At 48.0% G+C, this 24,222-nt stretch overlaps 1 protein-coding gene across 3 annotated transcripts in view; it reads right to left on the bottom strand.

Annotated features, from left to right (window-relative positions):
- Positions 1–892: 892 nt before the first annotated feature.
- The window catches only part of LOC147679838 (interleukin-1 beta-like), a 114,870-nt gene continuing 91,540 nt past the window's right edge, over positions 893–24,222 (bottom strand). For 2 of the 3 annotated variants that reach the window (XM_086943395.1, XM_086943393.1), the window contains exons 5-7: positions 23,166–23,345; positions 22,606–22,742; positions 893–1,875 (exon numbers count right to left, since the gene is read on the bottom strand). In XM_086943395.1, coding sequence (XP_086799521.1) covers positions 1,660–1,875; positions 22,606–22,742; positions 23,166–23,345 — 533 coding nt within the window. In that variant the 3' untranslated portion in view covers positions 893–1,659. The remainder of the gene's footprint in view (positions 1,876–22,605; positions 22,743–23,165; positions 23,346–24,222) is intronic. The other variant, XM_086943394.1, reaches the window with a different exon arrangement.

Raw genomic sequence — 24,222 nt, 5'->3', positions numbered from 1 at the left:
AATGCCTTATCGACAGGAATGGGGGGTGGAATCCCACTAGGCACCATTCTTCCAAGGGCACCAGAAAGGAAATTACAAGGCGCCTCGGGCTAGAAAAAGTAGAGCTTAGAACGCCCCCTTCCAGTTTCAGAGATCCAGAAGCTGAGCCACCTATGCCTCTGTAGCAGTCCCTCACACCCCCAGCCAATTGAAGTAGCAGCTGGCAGCAGAGATCCAGGGAAGAGCAAATATGCTTCCTGCCTGCAGTGGCACCTGGTGTCTGCTGGAGGCGGCAGTGCTCATGGCATGGAGGGCAGAAACAAATAGCCCGATCCCTACTTCACTTCAACCATTGACCTCCTTGACCGGAGGCCATGCCCATCAGCTCCTCTTGACGTTGTGAGATCTGCCTGGGGCGCTTGGCTCACACACGGAAGATGGCGGGCCATTCCCTACCTTGGGGCATTGCCTGATGCCTTATCATCTTGCCCCGCAACACCGTGCATGATGTGGACTATCCGCATTCTGGTTGAGAGCCTCCGGGCAGTGATGCTAACAGTGGTCTTCTTCCTGTTGCTTCGTGTGGACAGGCTATAGTCTTCGATATGTGGGTTTTCCAGCCAATGGATCTCCTGTGAGAGGCATCTCGGCCTCTCCTGAACCGAATGGGATGGTTGATGTGTTTGGTGGAATATGATTGTTGGGTTAGGATAATTTGTATTTCGCCTTATAACATGAAGGTTGTCCAGTTGCTGCATATTATCTACCTTTAAACTGAATTAACAGAACAGTGTTGTGTGACCAAGGCCAACATCTTGCTTCACAGCAGACAACGAGTGCCTCGAAAAGAATGAGTGGAAGTTTAGATTGTTGGGACATTCAAGGGCAAATGAGTCTACTGAGAACCACTATCCGTATTACAATCTTCTTTTTTATTTTTTTATGTCAACATAAATTCAGCAGGAATGTACAACAATTAAATGGCAAGATGCATCAGAATTGCAAAATGTTTGAGTGCTTAAAAATATGATACCCAGGCTACTCAAAAGTAGTACAATTCATACTTAATACCCCCCTAAGAAGAAAAAAAAGTAGCCCCACTTTCTACAGTCCTAACAAGTAACACCAAGTCAACTATATTTGTAAATATGTATTCATTAGAAATAAAAAAACATGAATATAATAGTAACAACACAGAATAAAAAGTAGAACAAGGTGAGAGACTGGGTCTCTGAGTACAGGTTCTTAAATAGCTTGTGCTTACAGTACAGGGAGTTCTGAGGGTTCAATCACCAGAGTTATGATGGTGTGGAGAAAAGGGAGAAGCACAGAAAACAGTTTCAAAATTAGAAAATTATCTCCCTGGAATATGAAATAAGGACTATTTACACAGAAGGCCTATCTTGAAATTGGCGCTGTCCAGCTGGTTGAACCCGAGCAAGAGTGTCTCTTACTAAAAACTGAGACTATCTCGGATAACACGTATCCTTGAAATGATGCTGAAGCGGGCATCTGGGCTGTATGCATGGCATGAAGATTCAAGCGCTTTTCTACCTTTCATTGCTCCGTTTGCTCTCCTTGCACACACTGATGCTGTTGTGTCTACGTGGAGTATCTTACAACAGTGAACATTGCTCGTTCCTCTGTCAGTGAAGCGAGTTTGTTGTCATCATTCACCTCTCACTCTTTGAAGAGCTTAAAGTTTTGGATGGCCCTTTGGTCTGCCTGGCTCCTCACCGTCACATGGTCGTTCTCGTTCTGCGAGGTGCTGATGTACCAACTCGGGCAAGCGGCGGACTCGAAGGTGCAACTGGTGCCACTGCCGGTCAAGTCTGCCTTGAAGAAAAGGAAGTGCAGCAAGTTGCTCTTGATGTTGATCAATGTGGAGTTCACTTCCTTAGGAGTAGAAAAAGAGAAGTGTGTTAACTAGGTGTAGACTAAAATCCCTCAGAATGGTGGGGTTAGGTTAGTCAATAGGCCAGGAATGTATGGAATTTGGACCTCGAGGTGAAGAAAGGGCTTTGGACACCTGCGGCTTGAACCACCAAGTGCAGGGAGGTTCTTAGGGTACAGGAAATGTGGACCTTGAGGTGCTGAGAGTGAACCGAGGAGGTAACATGTGGCCCTCAAGGTGTATCAGAGGAGGGCACCGGAACCTTTGATCTCGGTGTGGTGAGAAGGCTTGGGCAGAAGAGGTGCGGGCTTCCATGATCTGGATTGTGGGGCAGCGGAAGTCTATGCCTCAAGATGCGAAAGCAGATGCCCAAAGCACAAACCTCAAGATGAGGATTAGAAGGGCAGGACCTCAAAGCTAGGAAGAGATGATAGGGAACCTGAGGTTTGAGCTAAGGATGCAGATGAGGCAAGACCATGAAGTGTGGTGCTGAGAGTTGGAAAGACTCCCCTTAAGAGTGGACCTCGAGGTGCAGTGTATTGCCTGTGGACCCTGAAGTGTAGACCATCTGTTGTTGTGGAGAATGACTACCAGGTGGTGGAGAATGACTACCAGGTGACATATATTGCATGTCTCAACAGTTGCTGCATTGTCTCTGGCACCTCACCTTTGGCTCACCAGATTCTAGAAGCAAAGTGCACAGCTGATGTCCGCAACAACAGAAGCAGTGAGGGCTGGGGCAAAGCTAGTGGAACACTCAGTGACAGGGTGAAAAGGTTCCTAAATATATCCCGAAGTGGTGCAATTTGGGCACAGGTGGAGCTGCCAGACTTGAATAATACAGCAGACACACAAATGATGGACAGAATTCAGAGCAAAACAAGCATTCACCCCCAGTCAACATATCTAGGTTACATCCATCGTTCTTTTGCTCACCATGCCACTCCAGTTTAGACCCAGCCATATGCAAATCAGTCTTGGCCCTATTCCTCATGGGAACAGTCCAGCCTTAACTGCCAAGCCTGGTCCTCCCTGGACTAGACGCAAGCATCCTGGGACATTTTTCGGGGTATTACCCCTCAACAGCCAGGCTAGCTTGAATCAGTGAGCCCGGGAGCCACATCTGGGTATACCTCGCGCAATTAGGGTGAGAAAGCAAAGGACGCACACATTTTGCATTTGTCGCCAGATGTCGGAAGGGTATGCCCAGACGTGGGTCCCTTGCTCGCTATGCCACCAGATTCAAGTTAGCCTGGCTGATGAGGGGTGAACCCCTGAAACCGGTCCCAGGATGTTTTTTTCAAGTCCAGGGAGGACCCGGCCTGGCAGTTAGTGCTGGGCTGTTCTCATAGGGAGCAGGATCAAGACTGATTTGCATATGGCTGGGTCTAAACTGGAACAGCATGGTGTGCCAAAAAACAATAGATTTAACCCAGATCAGTGACTGGCATGAATGTTTGATTCAGCATTCCGTTCATCATCTATTCTTATAGACTTGAATAATTCTGCATTACATTTTTTGATCTCAATACAATGCAAAATGTCCCCAGTGAGTTTGTGTTTTCTGTTCGGCAAACAAAGAAGCTCAAGACCAAACATCAAATCTACTTGGACAAGCTGCTGCAACCCTTGGCTAAGTGTCAGGGTCAGGGTTCAGGGTTTCATCTAGTCCTCAGAAAGCAGTTTGGTTGCAGATGATGAACATAGCCCATGGGAGCGGACACTCTGCTCCATTTTATTTCTCCATTTATAGAGCGCCGTGTTATACCCAAAGGTGTGTCCTCGCGCTGGAAACCACTCTCCTGTAGGGAGCAGGAAAGAAAGAAGCCTAGAAACTAAACAGAGCAAAGATGCAAATAAGAGACTCAAGGATGGAAAAGCCAAGTTTTTAATTTTTTACAAAAGGTGATCTCCGAGGGCTGAGCTCGCAAGGAGAGAGGTAAGGAGTTCCACTTTTTGGCTGCCAAGTAGCCAAAAGAGCGCGCTCCCATTCTGGCCCTTTGAACTTTGGGATTTTGACTAGATGAGCTCCAGCCAATCTCAAATTGCTGGCTGGATGATAAGACATTAGTATATGATGAAGAAAGCTAGGGCCTTTTCCCTGCAAAATTCGGTGACAATAGCACAAAGCTTTGTAGAATATTCTTTTTTCTACTGGCAACAGATGGAGGGGGTCCAGAGCTCTGGAAGAAGAGGCTCTTCTGGGGAGATTGAGAACCAGGCGTGCAGCTGCATTTTGAATGTGTTGCAGTTTATTCAGAAATGTTTTGTGCTGCTCCTAAGTAAAGCCTGTTTCCATAATCCAACTGAGATGTGACAAGGGCATTTACTAAAGATTTCTTCGCCGATAGAGGAAGTAAGTCTAAGATTTTTCTCAGGAATTTGAGGGTTCCAAAGCATTTTCAGAAAACCTTCTTGATATGGGTCTCAAAGGAGAGTTTAGGGTCAAACCTGACTCCAAGATTGTTAGTTTCCTCCTTAGGGGATGGGGTTGGGCCCAGAGTCTGCGGCCACCATGCTGAGGACCAAATAGAGGGGGCCTTCCCCACAATCAGTACCTTAGTTTTACTGCCATTTAATTTAAGGCAGTAATTAGTCATCCAGGTGGCAAGCTCGCTCAAGCAGGAAGAAACCTGATTGGTTGCTTCCTCCGAGTTTTGAGATAAGGTGACAATTAGTTGAGATAAGGTGACAATTGGTTGCGTGTCATCCACATAGGAAACAATGGTGACTTTATATTTTTCAACAATCCCTGCCAAGGGTCCAATGTATAGATTGAAAAGAGTAGGGCTCAGTATTGAGCCCTGTTGGACTCCTTGTGAAAGTTTAATGTTTTTTTAAATATGCGGGTGCTGCGAAACCTGGAAGCTGCGAGCATGAAGAAAGGAGGTCAGCCAACACAGAGCTGGACCCTCGATCCAACAGAGCCTTAATCTCTGAAGGAGCACGTTATGGGAGACAGTGTCAAAGGCTGCACTGAGGCCCAACAGGACCAGTGTACCAGTCTGACCATCATCGGTGCACTTACGCAAGGTCTTAGTTGTGGGGAGGAACGCCGACTCCGTAGAGTGGGCGGCTTGTCTGTAGAGTGGGCGGCTTGAAAACCTGATTGCGAAAGATGGAATAAGTTGTTTCGATTGATATGGGCAACTAGTTGAAAGTTCACCATTTTCTCTGCAATTTGGAAAAAATAAGGCTGGAGTGAAATGGGGTGGAGATTATCTAACAAACCCGGGTCGGCAGAAGGTTTTTTTTTTAACGGGAGAACAATGGCCTGTTTCCATTTCAGTGGGACTTTGTCACAGCGGAAAGAGAGATCTAGGAGATGCTGTAGATAGGCCAGGATAGCATGAAACCCTTGCCTTAAGATTTTGGGCGAGGTTCGGTCCAATGGGGAACCAGATTTGATGCTCCAGGCCAGACCTATAAGATCCTCCAACATAGGTGATCTCAAACAAGGTATTATTAGGGCAATTGGGACAGGTGCCATTGCGAGAATCGGGTGGAAAAGCATGATAGAATATTTCTACTTTCATAGCAAAGAAGTCAGCAATCTTGTTACAATTCTCCAAAGAGCTGGGAGCGGGGGTCGCAGTTCACTCCAGTGAGGATAAGGACTTAAAAATCGAAGGGGCATAGATATTACCAACGTTTAGCAATATTTATCGCTAACGATGCTTAGCAACAAATTTTTTAATGCTAAGCATTGCCGGAAATTATCGCAGAGATAACTTGCTATTAGCAAGGTTTATCTCAGAAGTGATAAAAATCCTCGCGCTAACTGCCAATTGAGAGATTATCGCTGGAAAACCAAAGAAAATCTCTCGAAGTTTGGTGTTAGCTTGCTAATAGGGGCTCACAAACTTAGCCATGGTATTATCCACCTTCCATAGGATATAATGGCTTAGTCAGGAAAATACCAGGTGTAAAAAAAGCAGTGCTAGGTGATCTCAAACAAGGTATTATTAGGGGAATTGGGACAGGTGCCTTTTCGAGAATCGGGTGGAAAAGCATCATAGATTATTGCTACTTTCATAGCAAAGAAGTCAGCAATCTTGTTACAATTCTCCAAAGAGCTGGGAGCGGGGGTCGCAGTTCACTCCAGTGAGGATAAGGACTTAAAAATCGAAGGGGCATATTAGCAACGTTTAGCGATATTTATCGCTAACGATGCTTAGCAACACATTTTTTAACGCTAAGCAGTGCCGGAAATTATCGCAGAGATAACTTGCTATTAGCAAGGTTTATCTCAGAAGTGATAAAAATCCTCGCGCTGTTGGACTTGGCCCGCAGGGCAGGTTCACCCCTAGACTTTTTGCCTTATTTGTGACCCTGCGTTAGTGATTTTTGGGTCTCTGCGCACTTTCCCCTGAGACCCAGAGTGAAAGTGCGTGCATGTAGTATGGCTGGCCTGCCCTCCCATAGGAATGCATGGGGAATGTGTGTGTCCCTAGTAGTTCCTGATGCGTGGGGAGTACAGGCTCGAGTTTAGTATGTATAAACTCGTGAGAGTGAATGCTGCGAGATGGTGTCTGCGGCATGTTTGTGTCTAGAAGGGAAGTGCTACTTCTGGACATTGAGATATGTGTGCATGTGCTGTGAGGGTGCTGGAGCATGATTGGCTGGAGCTGGCTGGCATGCCAGGCTCCAGGAAGTCTAGATGGGTTTGCCCGGTGGTGAGTGGGAGATTAGCATGAGTGATGTGTGGGAGGAGTGTACCTGGGTCCTGGATGGGCTGGGTTTTCCCCACACAATGCTGGCTCCGCCCCCCTGTGGTGTGTCTAACGACCCTAGCCTCCCCAGTGAATGAAATGGGTGGTTGGGCCATCAAGAGTGCTCCAGAACCAGCTGCGACTGGTTTTCCCCCCACCCTGCACATTGTAACAAAGGATTTACTGTATAAAAAGGGGCTGTGTCCCCTTGGAAAATGTTCTACTTTTGAATCCTGCCAGAGGGGGCTTTTGCCGCTGCTGGGGCCAGAAGGACCGCCACTTGGGGAGTCTCCCTGCCTGGAGACCCAGTGTGCTGGCTCTGGCCCAGCCTTGCCCCCCTGCCTGCCTCCAGCCCTGCTGGAGCCCTGTCCTGTCCTCCAGTGCTGGGGAGCACTGAGGACTTCGTTGCCTGCAGCCTGAGAGCGCTGCTCTCTGCCCTTCAGCGCTGGGAGCGCGGAGATCGCCTGCCTAGCGCTTGGAGAGCGCTGGATTTTACCCCTGGCGCCTGGGAGCGCTTTCGTTTGCTGCTTAGCGCTTAAGAGCGCTTTATTGACCTTTGGAGCCGGTGCCCACCCGGCATTGTCAGCGAAATTGAGTGGTTCGTTGCTAGCGCTTTTGGAGCGCTTTTTTTTTGATAAAGTGAAGCCGGTGCCCACCCGGCATTGCCCCTCGAAATTCACCGCAGTAATCTTAGCAGCGCGCCCCGGAGCCTGGAGGCTCGGCCAAGGGGTCGCGCTGCCATTGGCTGCCAGACCGGAAGTCAGGCAGGCCGGGGCGGGACATCGAGACAACCGGAAGCGGACGGGAGCTCACCCCGCGCTCCTGTGAGAAGAGAGAGCCGGCGCCTGGTCGTCCGTCCCCCGGGGCCCCCAAGAGTGAGGGCGAGCCCCAGGGAGAGAGGGAGAAGAGTGAAGAGAGCCCCCGAGGAGCGGAAGCTCTCGAGAGGAGCCGCCACCCAGAAGAGCCCAGCAGAGAGGAGCTGACGCCGCGAGGAGCCGCCGCCTCCAACAGCCGGTGAGTGCGGGCGGGCTCCGGGTCGCTCCTCTGCTCAGGGAAGGGCCGGGGGTCCAGAGGTGGCAATCAGTGTGCGCAGAGCGGCCCCGGTTGGCAGCGGGCCGCTCCCACGATCTCTGGGGGCATTTCCTTATTTCACGAGCCCTGAGAGGCTCTGAAGCGCCCCACCTTCACTTCGAGTCCCCAGAGGGGGGACTCCCCGAAGAGAAGCGCCGCAGTTGTGTCTAGAGCCTGAGAGAGGCTCAGGGCGCCATTTCTTGTTTAGAGAGCCAGAGAGGCTCGCAAGGGCATTGGCCTTTACTCCGGGTCCCCAGAGAGAGGGACCCCACAGCCCAGCGAGGCTGCACCTTTTGTTGCTGGAGCCCTGAGAGGCTCAGCCGCACGCTTATTTGTAAGAGAGCCTGAGAGAGGCTCACCAGTGCCACAGTGGTGGTTCTTTGAGCCCAGAGAGGCTCCAACGTTGCCCTAACTTTCCCTGCTCCGGTTGCCCAGCACTTTGTGGGCAACTGCCACGTTTAGGCCCTGACATTGGGACACCGGGACAGTCACAGGTGGTGACTTGTGAGTAGGGGGCAATTGTTATTGATTCTGCACCTCTGAATGTATTGTTTATGCGTCATGTGCCTTTACACCTCTGAATGTTACGGCATCATGTGTTTTGCTTTTACACCCCTACAGGTAGTGTGACATGTAGGTGGTTGTTTTCTCCCTAGTACAGGTGGTGCTAGTGAGGTCCTGTTACCAGTGATTACTGGTTGAGTGCTATTACTGAAAGTATTGCTTTATTACTGAAGGTATTGCTAAAGTGCTATTACTGAAAGTATTGCTTTATTACTGAAGGTATTGCTAAAGTGCTGTTACTGAAAGTATTGCTTTATTACTGAAGGTATTGCTAAAGTGCTATTACTGAAAGTATTGCTTTATTACTGAAGGTATTGCTTTATTACTGAAAGTATTGCTGCTAAAAGTGTTGATACCCTGGACAGTGGTTCAAGTGGCCCTGTCCTGTACAAATATCCCTTGTAAATTCCGCCCGTGCCTGTTGGCACAGTGTAACAAGATGTGTGTTTTATCTGAAGTATATTTATTATAATACAAAGGCTATTTTCATATAACCTTGTGTGGAGTGTTTCTTTGTGGTGGGCCTTGGGTGTTGTTGCTGGGGTGCATGCGCAAATACTTAACTTACATCGCCTCCAAGTTTAGCCTTGACTGCTCGCGCCACGTTACCTAGAGGGCGAGTGAGGGGTTATCTTGGCGTGTAACTCCCTTGCCCTGACACTTAGAAGTGGCGATCCCTGGCTGACCTCGACGCGAGTCTTGGCCGGCCAGGGTCCCGTTTCTAACATTGGCGGCAAGCGGTGAGGATAAGAATTTGTGTTTGCGTTGTACCACAGTTGCAACTGGCCACTACAAAGCTCTGCATTTTAGATGACCACATTTTTGGGGATTATTGTGTTTTTGGTGAAGTTCCATTATTCCTTCTCCTGAAGAGTGTCATTTGATAATTGGGTTCAGTACATTTGTCCCCCGCCCTGCTTCCAGAGTTTGGTACCTGTGTCACATGTGGTCAGGTTGAGAAGTCAGGGGTGGTAGAAACTGCCTTACCGATCCGAGGGGAGGGTGTGTGTGGATGAATGGTGTATTTCCCTGGACGCATGAGTGAGTTCTCTTTTTTTAAGGAGAGTGGAAGTTTTGGAATTGTGTACTTTTACTTCAGATTGCTAGGTCCCTTGTGTTGCACGTGTCTGTGAGCATCCTGTCAAGATGGAATCTCCTTTTAACCTGTGTGGCCTGTCTAAGTACAGTGTGCATGAGCTGGTACGGTTATGTAAGGAGAGAGACATCCCAGTGAGTGAGTCAGACACCCAGTCCAAGCTTAGGGATAACATGATCCTGTGGCAGAAGAGTGACTGGGAGCGTGAGCACAGTGAGAGGGAGAGGGCCCGGACCGCACACCATGAGGGTGGTGGGTCTGAGGGGAGCCCTGAAGAGTCTGATGTGGAGAGTGAGTTTGACAGTGAATGGGCGCCAGCAGAGAGCGAGTACCCCCTAGCTAGGGAGTCCCTTGCTGGGTCCCGTGTCAGATGTAGCCCCCCATCCCTTTCCCTGTCCCCAGAAGAGTGGGTGGATAGGAGAGAAGAGAGGGAGCACCAGCTGGCCATGAAGAAGCTCAGGTTAGAGCATGCCTGGAAGATGGCGCAGCTGGGTGTGAATGAGCGGATTGCAGAGGCTGAGAGGGCCTTGGCCAGGGAGAAGATAGCCCTAGAGTGTAGGTTATCCCCTGCCCGCAGTCCTAATTTTCTGGATCCCCCAGGGAGGGTGGAGTCCAGTGGTGGCAGCTTTTTAAGTGTTGGTGTTGACAGTCCCACTCCCAGTTCCCAGAGTATGGTTCCTGTTTCCCCAGAGGAGGAGTTAAGGTTGAAATTCAGGGGCAGTAGGAAGCTGCCTCACCAGTCGTGGGAGGAATTTGAGGAGGACTGTTGTGGAGCCCTGTGTGATTGGGTACGGGAGCCCACAAAATGTGATTGGGACATATTGTTCGATATGTTTCTCAGAGAGCAGTTGCTCAGTTGTTGTTCCCCAGGGTTGCGGCAACACCTGTTGGGGTGTGGATTGTCTGACCCATGTAAGCTTGCAGTAGAAGCAGACCGCTGGGAGAGGGCCAGAGGTGCTGTACAGTCATTAGAGAGTGAGTCCAACAGTAGTGGTACAGGGAGCTTCCAGCCCAGCGTGGTGGAAGAGGCTCGGTGTAGCCCAGCTAGGTCCCAGTATAGTGAGAAGGGTGGAAGGGCTGACTGCCTGGCTCAGTGGAGCAGGAGTCAGTGGGTGGCTGAGAGCACCCAGAGGCCCGAAGCCCTGTCTCAGAGCTTGGATGGTTTCTTGAGGGAACACCAGGTTAGGGACCTAGGCTGTCCTGTTAGTACATTTGAGGAGGATCTCCTAGTGTCTAGGGAGCCTGGAGCGTCTGTAACCAGAGCTCCAGGGGTTCCAGTGTCCGGCAGTGTCGCTCCAGTTGGGAGGGCACAGAAGTCCGAAGCGAGGAGTGATTGGGGGATGAGTTTCCCAGTGGATGCACCAGTGGACCAGAGACTAGCCAGTGGGGCTAGATCTTCTTGGGTGGACCCGGGTGGCGCCACTTCTGGTCTGGGGGATCTTTGCGCACTGTCAGGTGGACAGGAGGCGGGAGATCTGCGCCAGACAGACCGTCACACGACACATGGGTCATGTGTCAGCCTCAGGGGGATTGCGTGTGAGTCCCCAGAAGTCCTGGAGTGCCAGGCAATTATTCCACCAAAGGTTTTAGACCGGAGGTTGGGAGGCCAGGTTCAGGTTCTGCCTGACCTGAAGGGTAGGACGACTGTAAGCAGTGTCCTGACCGGTTCTCCCAGGGGAACTTCTCCAGTTGGGAGAGGGCAGACCTCTGGAAGGGGGTGCAGAGGGTGGGAAAGCCCACCTCTGACCCCGGCGCAACCTGAGGGGTTAAACCCTAGGTTGGAGTGGCGTTCTGGGTGTCCCCCTCGCACGGGGAGGAGGAACCCTAAAAGAAGAGGTAAGGGGAGGAGAGCCTTCCCTGAGACTCCTGGTCCGCCTGAGGTTGTAGACCAAAGGCTGGTGAACCAGTGGCAGTCTAGTCCTGTCTTGCAGACAGGGAGAGTGGAGAATGGACACTATGTGCCAGGGGTTACTACCCCCCGCTCTGCGAATTGGCAAGGACCGGTGGCACCTGGGTGGCCCAGGGCCGGGTCCTGGCCGCGGACAGCTGAGGAGTACCAGTGGGGTAGCCCAGTTGGTCCTTACAGTAGCTTTAGAAGGAACCCTAGGGGTTCACCGTGGCATAGAACAGGAGAGTGTCCCGGCAGTGGCGGGCCTGCGTCCGTGTTCTATCGCCCCAAGCAGGGAAGTCCATCACGGTGGTGATTGTTCTCCCCTGCGTTTTGGCTGGAAGGGGGTTGTGTTGGACTTGGCCCGCAGGGCAGGTTCACCCCTAGACTTTTTGCCTTATTTGTGACCCTGCGTTAGTGATTTTTGGGTCTCTGCGCACTTTCCCCTGAGACCCAGAGTGAAAGTGCGTGCGTGTAGTATGGCTGGCCTGCCCTCCCATAGGAATGCATGGGGAATGTGTGTGTCCCTAGTAGTTCCTGATGCGTGGGGAGTACAGGCTCGAGTTTAGTATGTATAAACTCGTGAGAGTGAATGCTGCGAGATGGTGTCTGCGGCATGTTTGTGTCTAGAAGGGAAGTGCTACTTCTGGACATTGAGATATGTGTGCATGTGCTGTGAGGGTGCTGGAGCATGATTGGCTGGAGCTGGCTGGCATGCCAGGCTCCAGGAAGTCTAGATGGGTTTGCCCGGTGGTGAGTGGGAGATTAGCATGAGTGATGTGTGGGAGGAGTGTACCTGGGTCCTGGATGGGCTGGGTTTTCCCCACACAATGCTGGCTCCGCCCCCCTGTGGTGTGTCTAACGACCCTAGCCTCCCCAGTGAATGAAATGGGTGGTTGGGCCATCAAGAGTGCTCCAGAACCAGCTGCGACTGGTTTTCCCCCCACCCTGCACATTGTAACAAAGGATTTACTGTATAAAAAGGGGCTGTGTCCCCTTGGAAAATGTTCTACTTTTGAATCCTGCCAGAGGGGGCTTTTGCCGCTGCTGGGGCCAGAAGGACCGCCACTTGGGGAGTCTCCCTGCCTGGAGACCCAGTGTGCTGGCTCTGGCCCAGCCTTGCCCCCCTGCCTGCCTCCAGCCCTGCTGGAGCCCTGTCCTGTCCTCCAGTGCTGGGGAGCACTGAGGACTTCGTTGCCTGCAGCCTGAGAGCGCTGCTCTCTGCCCTTCAGCGCTGGGAGCGCGGAGATCGCCTGCCTAGCGCTTGGAGAGCGCTGGATTTTACCCCTGGCGCCTGGGAGCGCTTTCGTTTGCTGCTTAGCGCTTAAGAGCGCTTTATTGACCTTTGGAGCCGGTGCCCACCCGGCATTGTCAGCGAAATTGAGTGGTTCGTTGCTAGCGCTTTTGGAGCGCTTTTTTTTTGATAAAGTGAAGCCGGTGCCCACCCGGCATTGCCCCTCGAAATTCACCGCAGTAATCTTAGCAGCGCGCCCCGGAGCCTGGAGGCTCGGCCAAGGGGTCGCGCTGCCATTGGCTGCCAGACCGGAAGTCAGGCAGGCCGGGGCGGGACATCGAGACAACCGGAAGCGGACGGGAGCTCACCCCGCGCTCCGGTGAGAAGAGAGAGCCGGCGCCTGGTCGTCCGTCCCCCGGGGCCCCCAAGAGTGAGGGCGAGCCCCAGGGAGAGAGGGAGAAGAGTGAAGAGAGCCCCCGAGGAGCGGAAGCTCTCGAGAGGAGCCGCCACCCAGAAGAGCCCAGCAGAGAGGAGCTGACGCCGCGAGGAGCCGCCGCCTCCAACAGCCGGTGAGTGCGGGCGGGCTCCGGGTCGCTCCTCTGCTCAGGGAAGGGCCGGGGGTCCAGAGGTGGCAATCAGTGTGCGCAGAGCGGCCCCGGTTGGCAGCGGGCCGCTCCCACGATCTCTGGGGGCATTTCCTTATTTCACGAGCCCTGAGAGGCTCTGAAGCGCCCCACCTTCACTTCGAGTCCCCAGAGGGGGGACTCCCCGAAGAGAAGCGCCGCAGTTGTGTCTAGAGCCTGAGAGAGGCTCAGGGCGCCATTTCTTGTTTAGAGAGCCAGAGAGGCTCGCAAGGGCATTGGCCTTTACTCCGGGTCCCCAGAGAGAGGGACCCCACAGCCCAGCGAGGCTGCACCTTTTGTTGCTGGAGCCCTGAGAGGCTCAGCCGCACGCTTATTTGTAAGAGAGCCTGAGAGAGGCTCACCAGTGCCACAGTGGTGGTTCTTTGAGCCCAGAGAGGCTCCAACGTTGCCCTAACTTTCCCTGCTCCAGTTGCCCAGCACTTTGTGGGCAACTGCCACGTTTAGGCCCTGACATTGGGACACCGGGACAGTCACAGGTGGTGACTTGTGAGTAGGGGGCAATTGTTATTGATTCTGCACCTCTGAATGTATTGTTTATGCGTCATGTGCCTTTACACCTCTGAATGTTACGGCATCATGTGTTTTGCTTTTACACCCCTACAGGTAGTGTGACATGTAGGTGGTTGTTTTCTCCCTAGTACAGGTGGTGCTAGTGAGGTCCTGTTACCAGTGATTACTGGTTGAGTGCTATTACTGAAAGTATTGCTTTATTACTGAAGGTATTGCTAAAGTGCTATTACTGAAAGTATTGCTTTATTACTGAAGGTATTGCTAAAGTGCTGTTACTGAAAGTATTGCTTTATTACTGAAGGTATTGCTAAAGTGCTATTACTGAAAGTATTGCTTTATTACTGAAGGTATTGCTTTATTACTGAAAGTATTGCTGCTAAAAGTGTTGATACCCTGGACAGTGGTTCAAGTGGCCCTGTCCTGTACAAATATCCCTTGTAAATTCCGCCCGTGCCTGTTGGCACAGTGTAACAAGATGTGTGTTTTATCTGAAGTATATTTATTATAATACAAAGGCTATTTTCATATAACCTTGTGTGGAGTGTTTCTTTGTGGTGGGCCTTGGGTGTTGTTGCTGGGGTGCATGCGCAAATACTTAACTTACATCGCCTCCAAGTTTAGCCTTGACTGCTCGCGCCACGTTACCTAGAGGGCGAGTGAGGGGTTATCTTGGTGTGTAACTCCCTTGCCCTGACACTTAGAAGTGGCGATCCCTGACTGACCTCGACGCGAGTCTTGGCCGGCCAGGGTCCCGGTTCTAACACGCGCTAACTGCCAATTGAGAGATTATCGCTGGAAAACAAAAGATAATCTCTCGAAGTTTGGCGTTAGCTTGATAATAGGAGCTCACAAACTTAGCCATGATATTATCTACCTTCCATAGGATATAATGGCTAAGTCAGGAAAATACCAGGTGTAAAAAAAGCAGTGCTAACCGCGGTTAGCGTTGTTTTTTTTATCACTAACAGGATTAGCAAAATCCTTGATAATAGGAGAAATGTCGCTTAACAACATTTCTCCTATTATTTTTCTCTGGAACGCCCCCTTTGCATCTCATTAGAGATGCAAGGGGAAGTGTAGAGAAAAAGGGTGCTAACATGCGAATTTGCGTGTTAGCACCCTGTTGCTGATAGGGAGATAATTTTATCTCTGCTTTCTTGGCTTTTAAAGCCAAAAAAGCTGAGATAAATCCCTTGATAATATGCCCGCAGTTCTTTCGAGGAGTTTTCCACTTGCTATATTTTATCTGTATAGTAAACACCACAAGTTTTCCTTAATAAGAGCATGATATATTTTTAGCTCATTCTTATATGCAGTTTTATTAATGTTGGAAAAATCCCTCCTCCATTGGTGCTCCAAGTGCTTACAGGAGGTTTTGACTGTCATCGGGTCTTCATTAAACCAAGGTGCAGAGTTAGTTTGCCTCTGAGTAGTGTTGGTTGTCCATGGGGCAATTACATCCAGCGCTTCTAAGATCCACTTTATAACAGCCAAATTGGCTGAGTTAATATCATCTTCCAGTTGGGGATAGGTCTGCTGGAGAGTTTGTGTGGAACTATCCATGTTGAACCTAGACCATTTCCTGCAAACTACTTTCTGGCAGATCCTGGCGGGAGGGGGGATCTAGCCAAAGTGGTGGAAAAGGCCACCAGATGGTCGTCCGACCAAGGGATTGCAATCGGGGTCTCAACTTCGATATCAGGACAGTTAGAGAGGATAGGGTCTAATATATGGCCCAACTGATGTGTGAGAAGATTGGTTTTCAGATTTAACTTCATGGTAGGTTGTTTCTATCATAAGGACTGCGCTTCCGCGTTTGTGTTAGGGTCAAAATGTAGGTTATGATCACCAAAAATAATCAAATTGTTGTGGCGCAAAGCTAATTGACTTGTACAATAAATCAATAGGTGCGGTGCACAGCTGGTATTTGTTGAAGTTTTGCTTTTGAATGTTTCTTGAAAGTTAATTATGTATGGGTGCTCCTGCAGGTAGCGTAACCGTCCATTTACGCTAATTAATAATCGTCAAGTGAGTGTGTTCATGAATTATGTACACATCCCTGCTTTGGGCACTTCCCTTTATTTCATCAATATAGTAAATGTTGCTCCGATGGCCACTATACCACTTGGGCAAGCACGTTTACCCACCGACTTTATTTAAATAACAGCAACATTGCACACTATGCATGAGAACACCTTGTCAACATCAGTCACTTGGTTCAAACATCACTGGATTTATTGAATGTTGGATATAAATGTTTTGCATGTATTTCGTTATGATGATGGGCCATTTAGCAAACCATTGCTGTCTTGAATTCCAGGGCTCCTTGAGAAAGGGCGAGCCCCACCCGAAATGCATCGGAGCAACATTTTGGGAATTACTATATTGATGAAATAAAGGGATAAAGTAATGAATTGAACTTATAACGCTAACATCCAATGAACAATAAACAAACATACTTTAAAGTACAGTGGAGTCTGTCTTTGTGACGAACCCAAGTGGAGTGCCCAAAGCAGGGATGTGTACATAATTCATGAACACACTCACTTGACGATTATTAATTAGCATAAATGGACGGTTACCCTACCTGCAGGAGCACCCATACATAATTAACTTTCAAGAAACATTCAAAAGCAAAACTTCAACAAATACCAGCTGTGCACCGCACCTATTGATTTATTGTACAAGTCGATTTTCTCCGCCCTCAAGGTGGGTTGCACGCTAGTTAATTCACAATGCAATATGAGGAAATTTCGAAAAGCACCAACGTCAGAGCTAGTCTTCTAACCTATGGAGATGAGGAAAAAGAACGGATCTATGTCCTAATCAATGACAATCTAACACAAGAAACCACCAGTCGCACAAGAGAACAATGTGTCAAACATCTATTGTATTTATCTAAACGCAGGATAAACCAACAACTTCACGCCAACACTCTGATCAAGTATCATCGAGCTTTGTGCATACCCCGTGGACTCAGGATTGCATTAAAACCTTCCCTATGCAAAAATTCAAAAAGTTTCCAAGAGAAATGAAATGCTATCCTGAACAAGTGTAGCCTCGAACATATTCTCCTACTAGTAGAGGAGTTATCAAGTATCCTCAATGAATTGACCAAAGAAATCAAAGAAATCGAGAAAGAGCTGGAAGAATCCATCGCACCGGAGGAACTATCAAAAATGTTAGAAGACATAAACATACAATTAGAAAAACACACCAAAGAAATTAATGATAGAAAAATTCGGAAATTTCAACGCGACACGCTCGACTATAAGTTAGGTGAGATTTATACCTGGGCTGATGTATATGCTCAGCGTCGACGTAACAAACCATACAGTCAACAAACTGACACCTCCTCTTCAGGAAGCGACACTTCCAGCCGCCCACCAAAGAAAACGACATTTGGTCCCAATACCACAGGAGATGACAGAGATAAAGAACAAACACTGATCTCATCTGAGGAAAACGCATCAACATCTGGGCCTTTTTTAGAGGGAGGCCAAAGCGAAACCGACGACCCAGGCGGAGTAAAAGAAAAGAAAAGAGGCGCCCCACCGACAAGGAGCACCAAAAAGGACAACAAAAAGAAAGTGAATCGCTAGTGATAAACATCTCAGACACCAGACTATCACCACATGAAACTAACCTTTTACAGAAAGGCACATCATTCATTCCAACTACCTTCTTTTGGAATTGGAGACCAGCACGTTTAAATTAACACGGAAACTACGGTTACGCCTCTTTTTTGAGAATGTTCTTCCACCACCAACAGAAAAGAAACCTGACCAACTTCTTGGTTTACGCCCTTCGAGTTCATACATACCACCAAGCAGCCACAAAAGTATCTATACTTTTGAAACATTAGTCAAACAAGATCTGGAGAAAATCAACTATAAGAAAACAATGAAAATGAATATTACCCAAAAAGATCGTGATACCTTGAGAAAAATCGCAGGAAACAAAGCAATTAAGTGCATCAAAGCTGACAAAGGTGGCGCCTTAGTCATCATCAACACCAGCATGTACCAAGCCAAAATACTTGAACATATTTCGGATTCAAGCACCTATATGCCACTTGAAATCAATCCTACAAGCCAATTCAAAGCAACGCTAATGGATCTAGTAACAAAAGCACATGAACAAGGGACAATTGATGATCGCACCAAGAAGTTTTTAGTGGTAGAACATCCGAGAAGCCCGACCATAACAATGCTACCTAAAATACACAAATGCTTGTTGGATCCGCCCTTCCGGCCAATAGTTTCCACCAGGGGTTCTCTCCACGAGCCAGTGGGGAAATTCCTGGACCGTTATCTTCAACCATTAGTAAAGAAACTTAAGAGTTACGTAAAGGACACTACTGAATTTTTACTCAAACTTTCTGAAGTGGTTATTGAAGAGGATGAAAATTTGATTCTGTGTACAGCAGATGTTAAAAGCCTCTACACTTCTATCCCTCACGGTGGAGGAATCGATGCTGTAGAAAAGGCTCTTCTAAACAGCGAGATCTCTGGGTCCATGCAGATCTTTCTCATGGAACTAATGATATACACGTTATATCACAGCCTTTTCACCCATGAAAAACAGTGGTACCAACAATTGTCTGGGATGTCCATGGGCAATTGCGCCGCGCCAACATACGCCAATATATACATGACTGAGTTTGAATCTATAAACATTTATGGCAACCCCCACTGGATGAAGAATTTGAGCATATATGTTCGTTACATAGACAACCTATTTTTTATTTGGAGAGACACTAAGGAGAATCTAGAGAAGGCTTTAGTTGAACTCTACACCAAAGATAGCAGGATTCAATTAACCTGGAACATGAGTGAGCATACCATAACTTTTTTGGATGTATCCATTACAACGACTAACACAGGACTGGAAACCGAGATATTCAGAAAGGAGACAGACCGCAATAATACATTGCATCATTCCAGCTTTCATCAGAACTCATTAAAACGCCACTTGCTTTACAGTCAAATGTTGCGAGTCAAACGTATCGTCTGAAACCCAGAAGTTAGTGTTAAACGTATGAATGAGATGAACACAAGATTCACAGAGAGAGGATACCCACAGGAAATAGTTAATGAAGCCATGAACAAAGCATCAAACATTACTCGTGAAAAAGCACTCACGAGAGTAATTAAAAGAGAAGACACTAGGATGGTGTTAGTTTCGAAGTACTCTACATTAAGTGGAAGATACAAAAAAATCATACTAAACCATTGGCGGATCCTATCATCTGAACCTGAATTCAAAGATCTGTTTAAACATCCTCTGATATTTGCATACACCAGAGCAAACAACATGAGAGAGATTCTATCTAATGATACTGTTCAAGAAACCAAATACAAAGGAACGCGACCCTGTCTCAACTGCAACAGTTGCAACAACATCATTAAGGGCAACAAAATAAACCATCCTATGAAGGTGTACCGAGATCAAAGTTAAAGTGAATGCTACTTGCGATTCCTCCAACTTAATTTACCTGTTAAAATGCCCATGCGGCAAAATCTATATTGGAAAAACTGAAAGAAAAATAAAAGTTCGCCTAAACGAACATAAGTCAAACATACGGACCAAACAAGAGAGATCCAGCGTTGCCATGCATTTCTTGGAACACAACCACAGTGTGGCACAATTAAAATTCATGGTATTAGAACTAATTGAGAAGAAAGAAGGCAAGGACAACAACAAAGCTCTTTTACAGAAAGAAACTGCGTGGATATACCGCATGCAATCTTTGAAACCATTTGGTCTAAATGACCGTGTTGAACTTAGTTGTTTTTTATAAGTACCCATGGTGGTACATGTGGACACTTATTTCTGTTGTGCAACTGCTCGTATCACCTTTACATATCCAACTCATTCTCAAGTGTGATTTCAGTCAAACGTTCACATTTCATATCAGTGTATTTCAATGTCACATTACATTATCATTTTACATTTGCCCCGCGCCTACGGTTAATGCCCCCTTTCTTTTCTGTAACATCCCCTTCGGCCATCCACTCAATATGGCTGACACCCTTGCTGTAAGTCCCTTCTCGATGTCACCAGCGTGTAAGCATACCGAACATCCGTCATTCACCCAATATGGCCGAACAGCTTGCTGCAAGTCTCCTTTCGATGTCACTAACGCGTCATCGCGCTAAATATCTCCCCGGCATTCGAATGCCGGGTTAAACTTCCGGACACCGCGAAGGTGGCAGCTCGATCCTGATCGGATGTAGGATATCTGGACACTTCCCGGACCCTCAACCATTTCAGTAAGTCGGGTTTCCCCGCCTGCACATTAAGACCATGAATCTAGCTTATTATCGCGGTAACAGCTGCCATTAACGCTGACCTTGTTTTGGTTTTTACTTACAGCGTTTCCAAACCCTTTTGAACCCAAAGATCATGTGAGCTTCTTTTGCACCTTTTGCGTTAAACTTTTGGTATTCCCCCAGTCCCCCACCCCACGTATGCACCCGTTTTAGGCTAATTGCCACTATACCACTTGGGCAAGCACTTTTACCCACCAACTTTATTTAAATAACAGCAACATTGCACACTATGCATGAGAACACCTTGTCAACATCAGTCACTTTGGTTTAAACATCACTGGATTTTTTGAATGTTGGATATAAATGTTTTGCATGTATTTCGTTATGATGATGGGCCATTTAGCAAACCATTGCTGTCTTGAATTCCAGGGCTCCTTGAGAAAGGGCGATCCCCGCCCGAAATGCATCGGAGCAACATTTTGGCAAAGCTAATTGAACCACATTTTCCATGAGGCTCGTTATAAAGTTGTCCGCCGGACCAGGAGGATGGTAGATAAAATAACTGGCTATCGCATAGTCGTCTACAGCAGCAATGGTGAAGGAGATAGCTTCACAGTTATCTATATTAGCTGCTTTAACAGTGCATTAAGGGAGAGTTTATGAATAATAGCTATCCCTCGGCCTCGCTTTATTGGGCGGTCATACCTTAAAATGCCATAATCTTGGGGTAGGGCTTCTAGAATCTCTGGGGTTGAGGACTCATTCAGCCAGGTTTCAGTGAGAAACAAGGCATCCAGTTGTTTGTCGACAAACATTCATGAATTTCATATTTGTTTACTTAGTAACCTGCTGTTGTTGAGTAGGTACTTAAGTTTATGCTTACAAATAGAGGATTTCTTAGGCAGGGTCTGATTGAACGTGCAGTGTATCCATCTTTTTAAATATGACCAGGAAGGGGGAGAGAGAGAGCAAGTGGATTCGGTCTCCCTTGGTAATATGATTAAACAAGGTGGAATCCACTCAAGAGGTGGTGGTGATCCCTAAAGTGATGGGGAGCACACAGTGTTGTGCTTCCTGAAGAAGGAGTCTTTGCGCTCCGAAACATGTTGACACTTTAAAGTGGTTGGTATACCCTAGTACGTATATTATCAACCTCACTCTGCACCTTTTAATAATACCAGCCGGGGACATAATAAAGTATTTTTTCCTACGTGCCAGGTATTTTTTTAAATCACTTTTTTCACCTCACCTCACTCACACTCTCTCCCTTAAACACACACCCTCACATAGCCCACTAGTAAGTGCTCCAACGCAGTCGTCAGTCGTAGCACGCCGCATCCCGTAGAGGGATGCGAAGGCCCCGATGATGAAGCATGACACCAAGGGGCCTGTTGGTGTGTGAGGGGCATTTAAACAACACTGTGTGCTCCCCATCACTTTAGGGATCACCACCACCTCTTGAGTGGATTCCACTTTGTTTAATCGTGTATCCATCTTTGTCATCCCTCAAAAGAGGCCGGATGTCGTTTACCGGCTCACTGAGATTAGTGCTAAAACTGCACCAGGGCCATTTGGAAAGGAGTTTTATCCCACCCAGCGTTCCTCAGTACAGAGAGAGATCTTGTGCTGCTAAGGAATGGGTAGAGAAGGAACTGCTTAGATGAATTGGGAACACATGAAATTTGGGCCTTAAGGTACAGTATGGCAAGGAGACAGGTGAATTTTGGACTCTGAGCTACAGACATGACCACTGCAATTATGCAGCATTAGAGGATATGAAAAGGGAACACAGAAACAAAAACGGAGGCTCCAGGCGCCCTACGCATGTGCTGGCGAGGTGCTGTGACGGGGGGGGGGGGCAAAACAGGTCCCGGCTAGATCCGGGTCCCATTTTCATTGCGGCCCGGAAGCACATGAAACTGCTTCTGGGGCACGCCTGCATTACCCAATGGGTGAGGGCAGGGAGGGTGGGCCCTACGTGCGTCACCAGCACTGGCCCGCCCCGCCGTGAAAGTGCACCTGGGACTGGCACAACCGCCATATTGGCGACATGACCAAGTTCCCGGTTGCGCCTTTGTAATAATGCAACAGTAAAACATGCAGCAAGAAAAGGCAAATTATGTGGTACTATGTGGAACATTTAGTGGCACTATTATTTTGTTACTATGAGCCTGATTTATATCTTGGCGGATGGAAAACTCTGTCACAAGTGCCCTGTCGATATAATCAACTTGTAATACGGCGGACGGGATATCCGTCACGTTTGTGATCGAGTATCCCATTAGCCAATATCTAAATCAGGCCCTATGTCATTTTAAAACAAATTAGTACGCTCTGGGTATATCTTTCACCTCATTTGTACCAGCCAAACAACTGAAAACAGCAACGAAAAGATGACCAGTTAACCTTTGCAAAGGGCCTGCCACAGAAAGGTCTGCCAATGCAAGGCACCAAGTGTGGCAATGTTTGATCCATTTGTGCTAGAAACAAAAACTTTCTTTGTTGAAATCTGTAGTTTTTGAAGCCGTTAGTGGATTATGTGGCAAATCCAGTCAAACCTTAATCACGCAGAAAATCCACTGGCTACAGAATCTCATCATTCTTGTGGCTTTGCGAGCTGAGAAGCACTCTAAGTATGAACATGAAAGTGCACAAGGGTGGAGGTATGGTGGCAGTCACTCGTGAGCATCAGTCACACAGGGGCAGGAATTGTGAAACACCCTCCGCTCCCTGCTCACCTCCAGCCGGAGCTCGGGTTGCCCGCCCACCATCATGCAGGATAGATGGAGCTTCTTTCCCACAATTCCCAGGGTCACGGGCAACTTCCTGTTGCTTGGTGGCGGAAGTGATTTGTAGGAGGTCATGTTCAACTTGACTGCAGGTTTAGAAAGAAGAGATGGGGTTAATGGCAATCACGCTAGTCACCCTCCATTTAGACCATGATTACAAGTGGCCTATTAGTTTCCCTTCCCTAGAAATACTATTACCTGAGGTCTTTGTAATTCCAAGGGCAGGGACATAATGGCGGTAACTCCTGTCACCGGACACAGTGGAATTTGTGGCCCACTCTAAAGAAGTGATGTCACAGCTTCATATAGTGAATGGGGTGTTCCTGGGTGCTCATAATACGTCACTGTATGCCGCCATTAGGCACACTAGGGACTCTAAATTGCAAACCTAGTATTCCTACTTCAAATTCTGTCACTTACAATTGAAGGGTGGTACAAATCGGTATTTATACCTTTCCTCCCCACTCCTCATCAAATACCGCTTTTCATAGCCATAACTTGATGCTCACCTTGCCGCGAGGTATTGGGGCCCTGCAGATAGACGGCCACCAGCTGGGCCTGATCCGAGAACTCCTGCAGCAGCATGGTTTTGTTGGCTGTGTCTGTGATCCGGTATTGAGTGCATGATGCGAACCGGTAATTCGACTGTACCATGGACGTGTCCTCACACGTTTGGTAGGGGATGTCTTCTGGAAAAAAGTGGCAGGTGGTTAATATGGTGCACAGCAGAGGGATTTAGCCTGCATTTGGGATCCAGGAAGTTGCGCTGAATCTTTCCAACCCCAGTTAACTTTGGAATTCCTTTGCCCTTTGTAGAAAGAAATTCTCTGGCTGGGAAGGGCCCCATGACTTGAGGGTGAAGCCTCCATAGGGACTCAAAGGAACTTCAATGGGTGCAGGAAGTAGGCCCTCCTGGACCAGAAACGTGATCCATTGGGCCATAAAGGAAGCCCTTCAGTGGTAGGAAAAACATAATTTTGGTGCAAGAGGGAGGACTTGTGCTGCAATTCCTCTCCTCAAGTAAGTTTTTTGTTTTATGTTCCTGATTTAGAGTTTGAACATGAAATAGGCCTAACACCAACTAGTGGCTGTAAGGACTTCAGCACGCAACAACTTTAGAGAATGTAGTCATTCTAGAATATTTAATGCATATTCATCATGATTTCAAAACACTTTCAAAATGATTTAACACAAGTACATCATGGTATACATTTCACATTACATGACTTCTACAATAACATTGAAAAAATAGAAACCACAGATTTTTGTGCCCAATGCATTTCGGGACGCAAGGTCCCTTCGTCAGGGGTCCCTTAACAAACAAACAGAAATACTGTAGGGGTTTCTATTTACACCGTACCCTGCAATCTATTATATCGATGCCAGGTACATAACCTGCGTCATCCCGCAGTTGAACGGAGGTTGTTTGATGAGATCAGGGCGTGTGGCCACGGCGGTAGTTCGGGCACGCATTTTGTCTATCGGTTAAGGCTACACCCTTAAACATCAGGTTATGTACCTGGCATCGATAAAATAGATTGCAGGGTACGGTGTAAATAGAAACCC

This window comes from Lissotriton vulgaris, chromosome 11, assembly GCF_964263255.1.
Source record: "Lissotriton vulgaris chromosome 11, aLisVul1.2, whole genome shotgun sequence".
In the NCBI taxonomy this organism is placed as follows: Eukaryota; Metazoa; Chordata; class Amphibia; order Caudata; family Salamandridae; genus Lissotriton; species Lissotriton vulgaris.
Note: the sequence above shows the minus strand (reverse complement) of the source record. Positions and strands in the feature narration are given on the sequence as shown.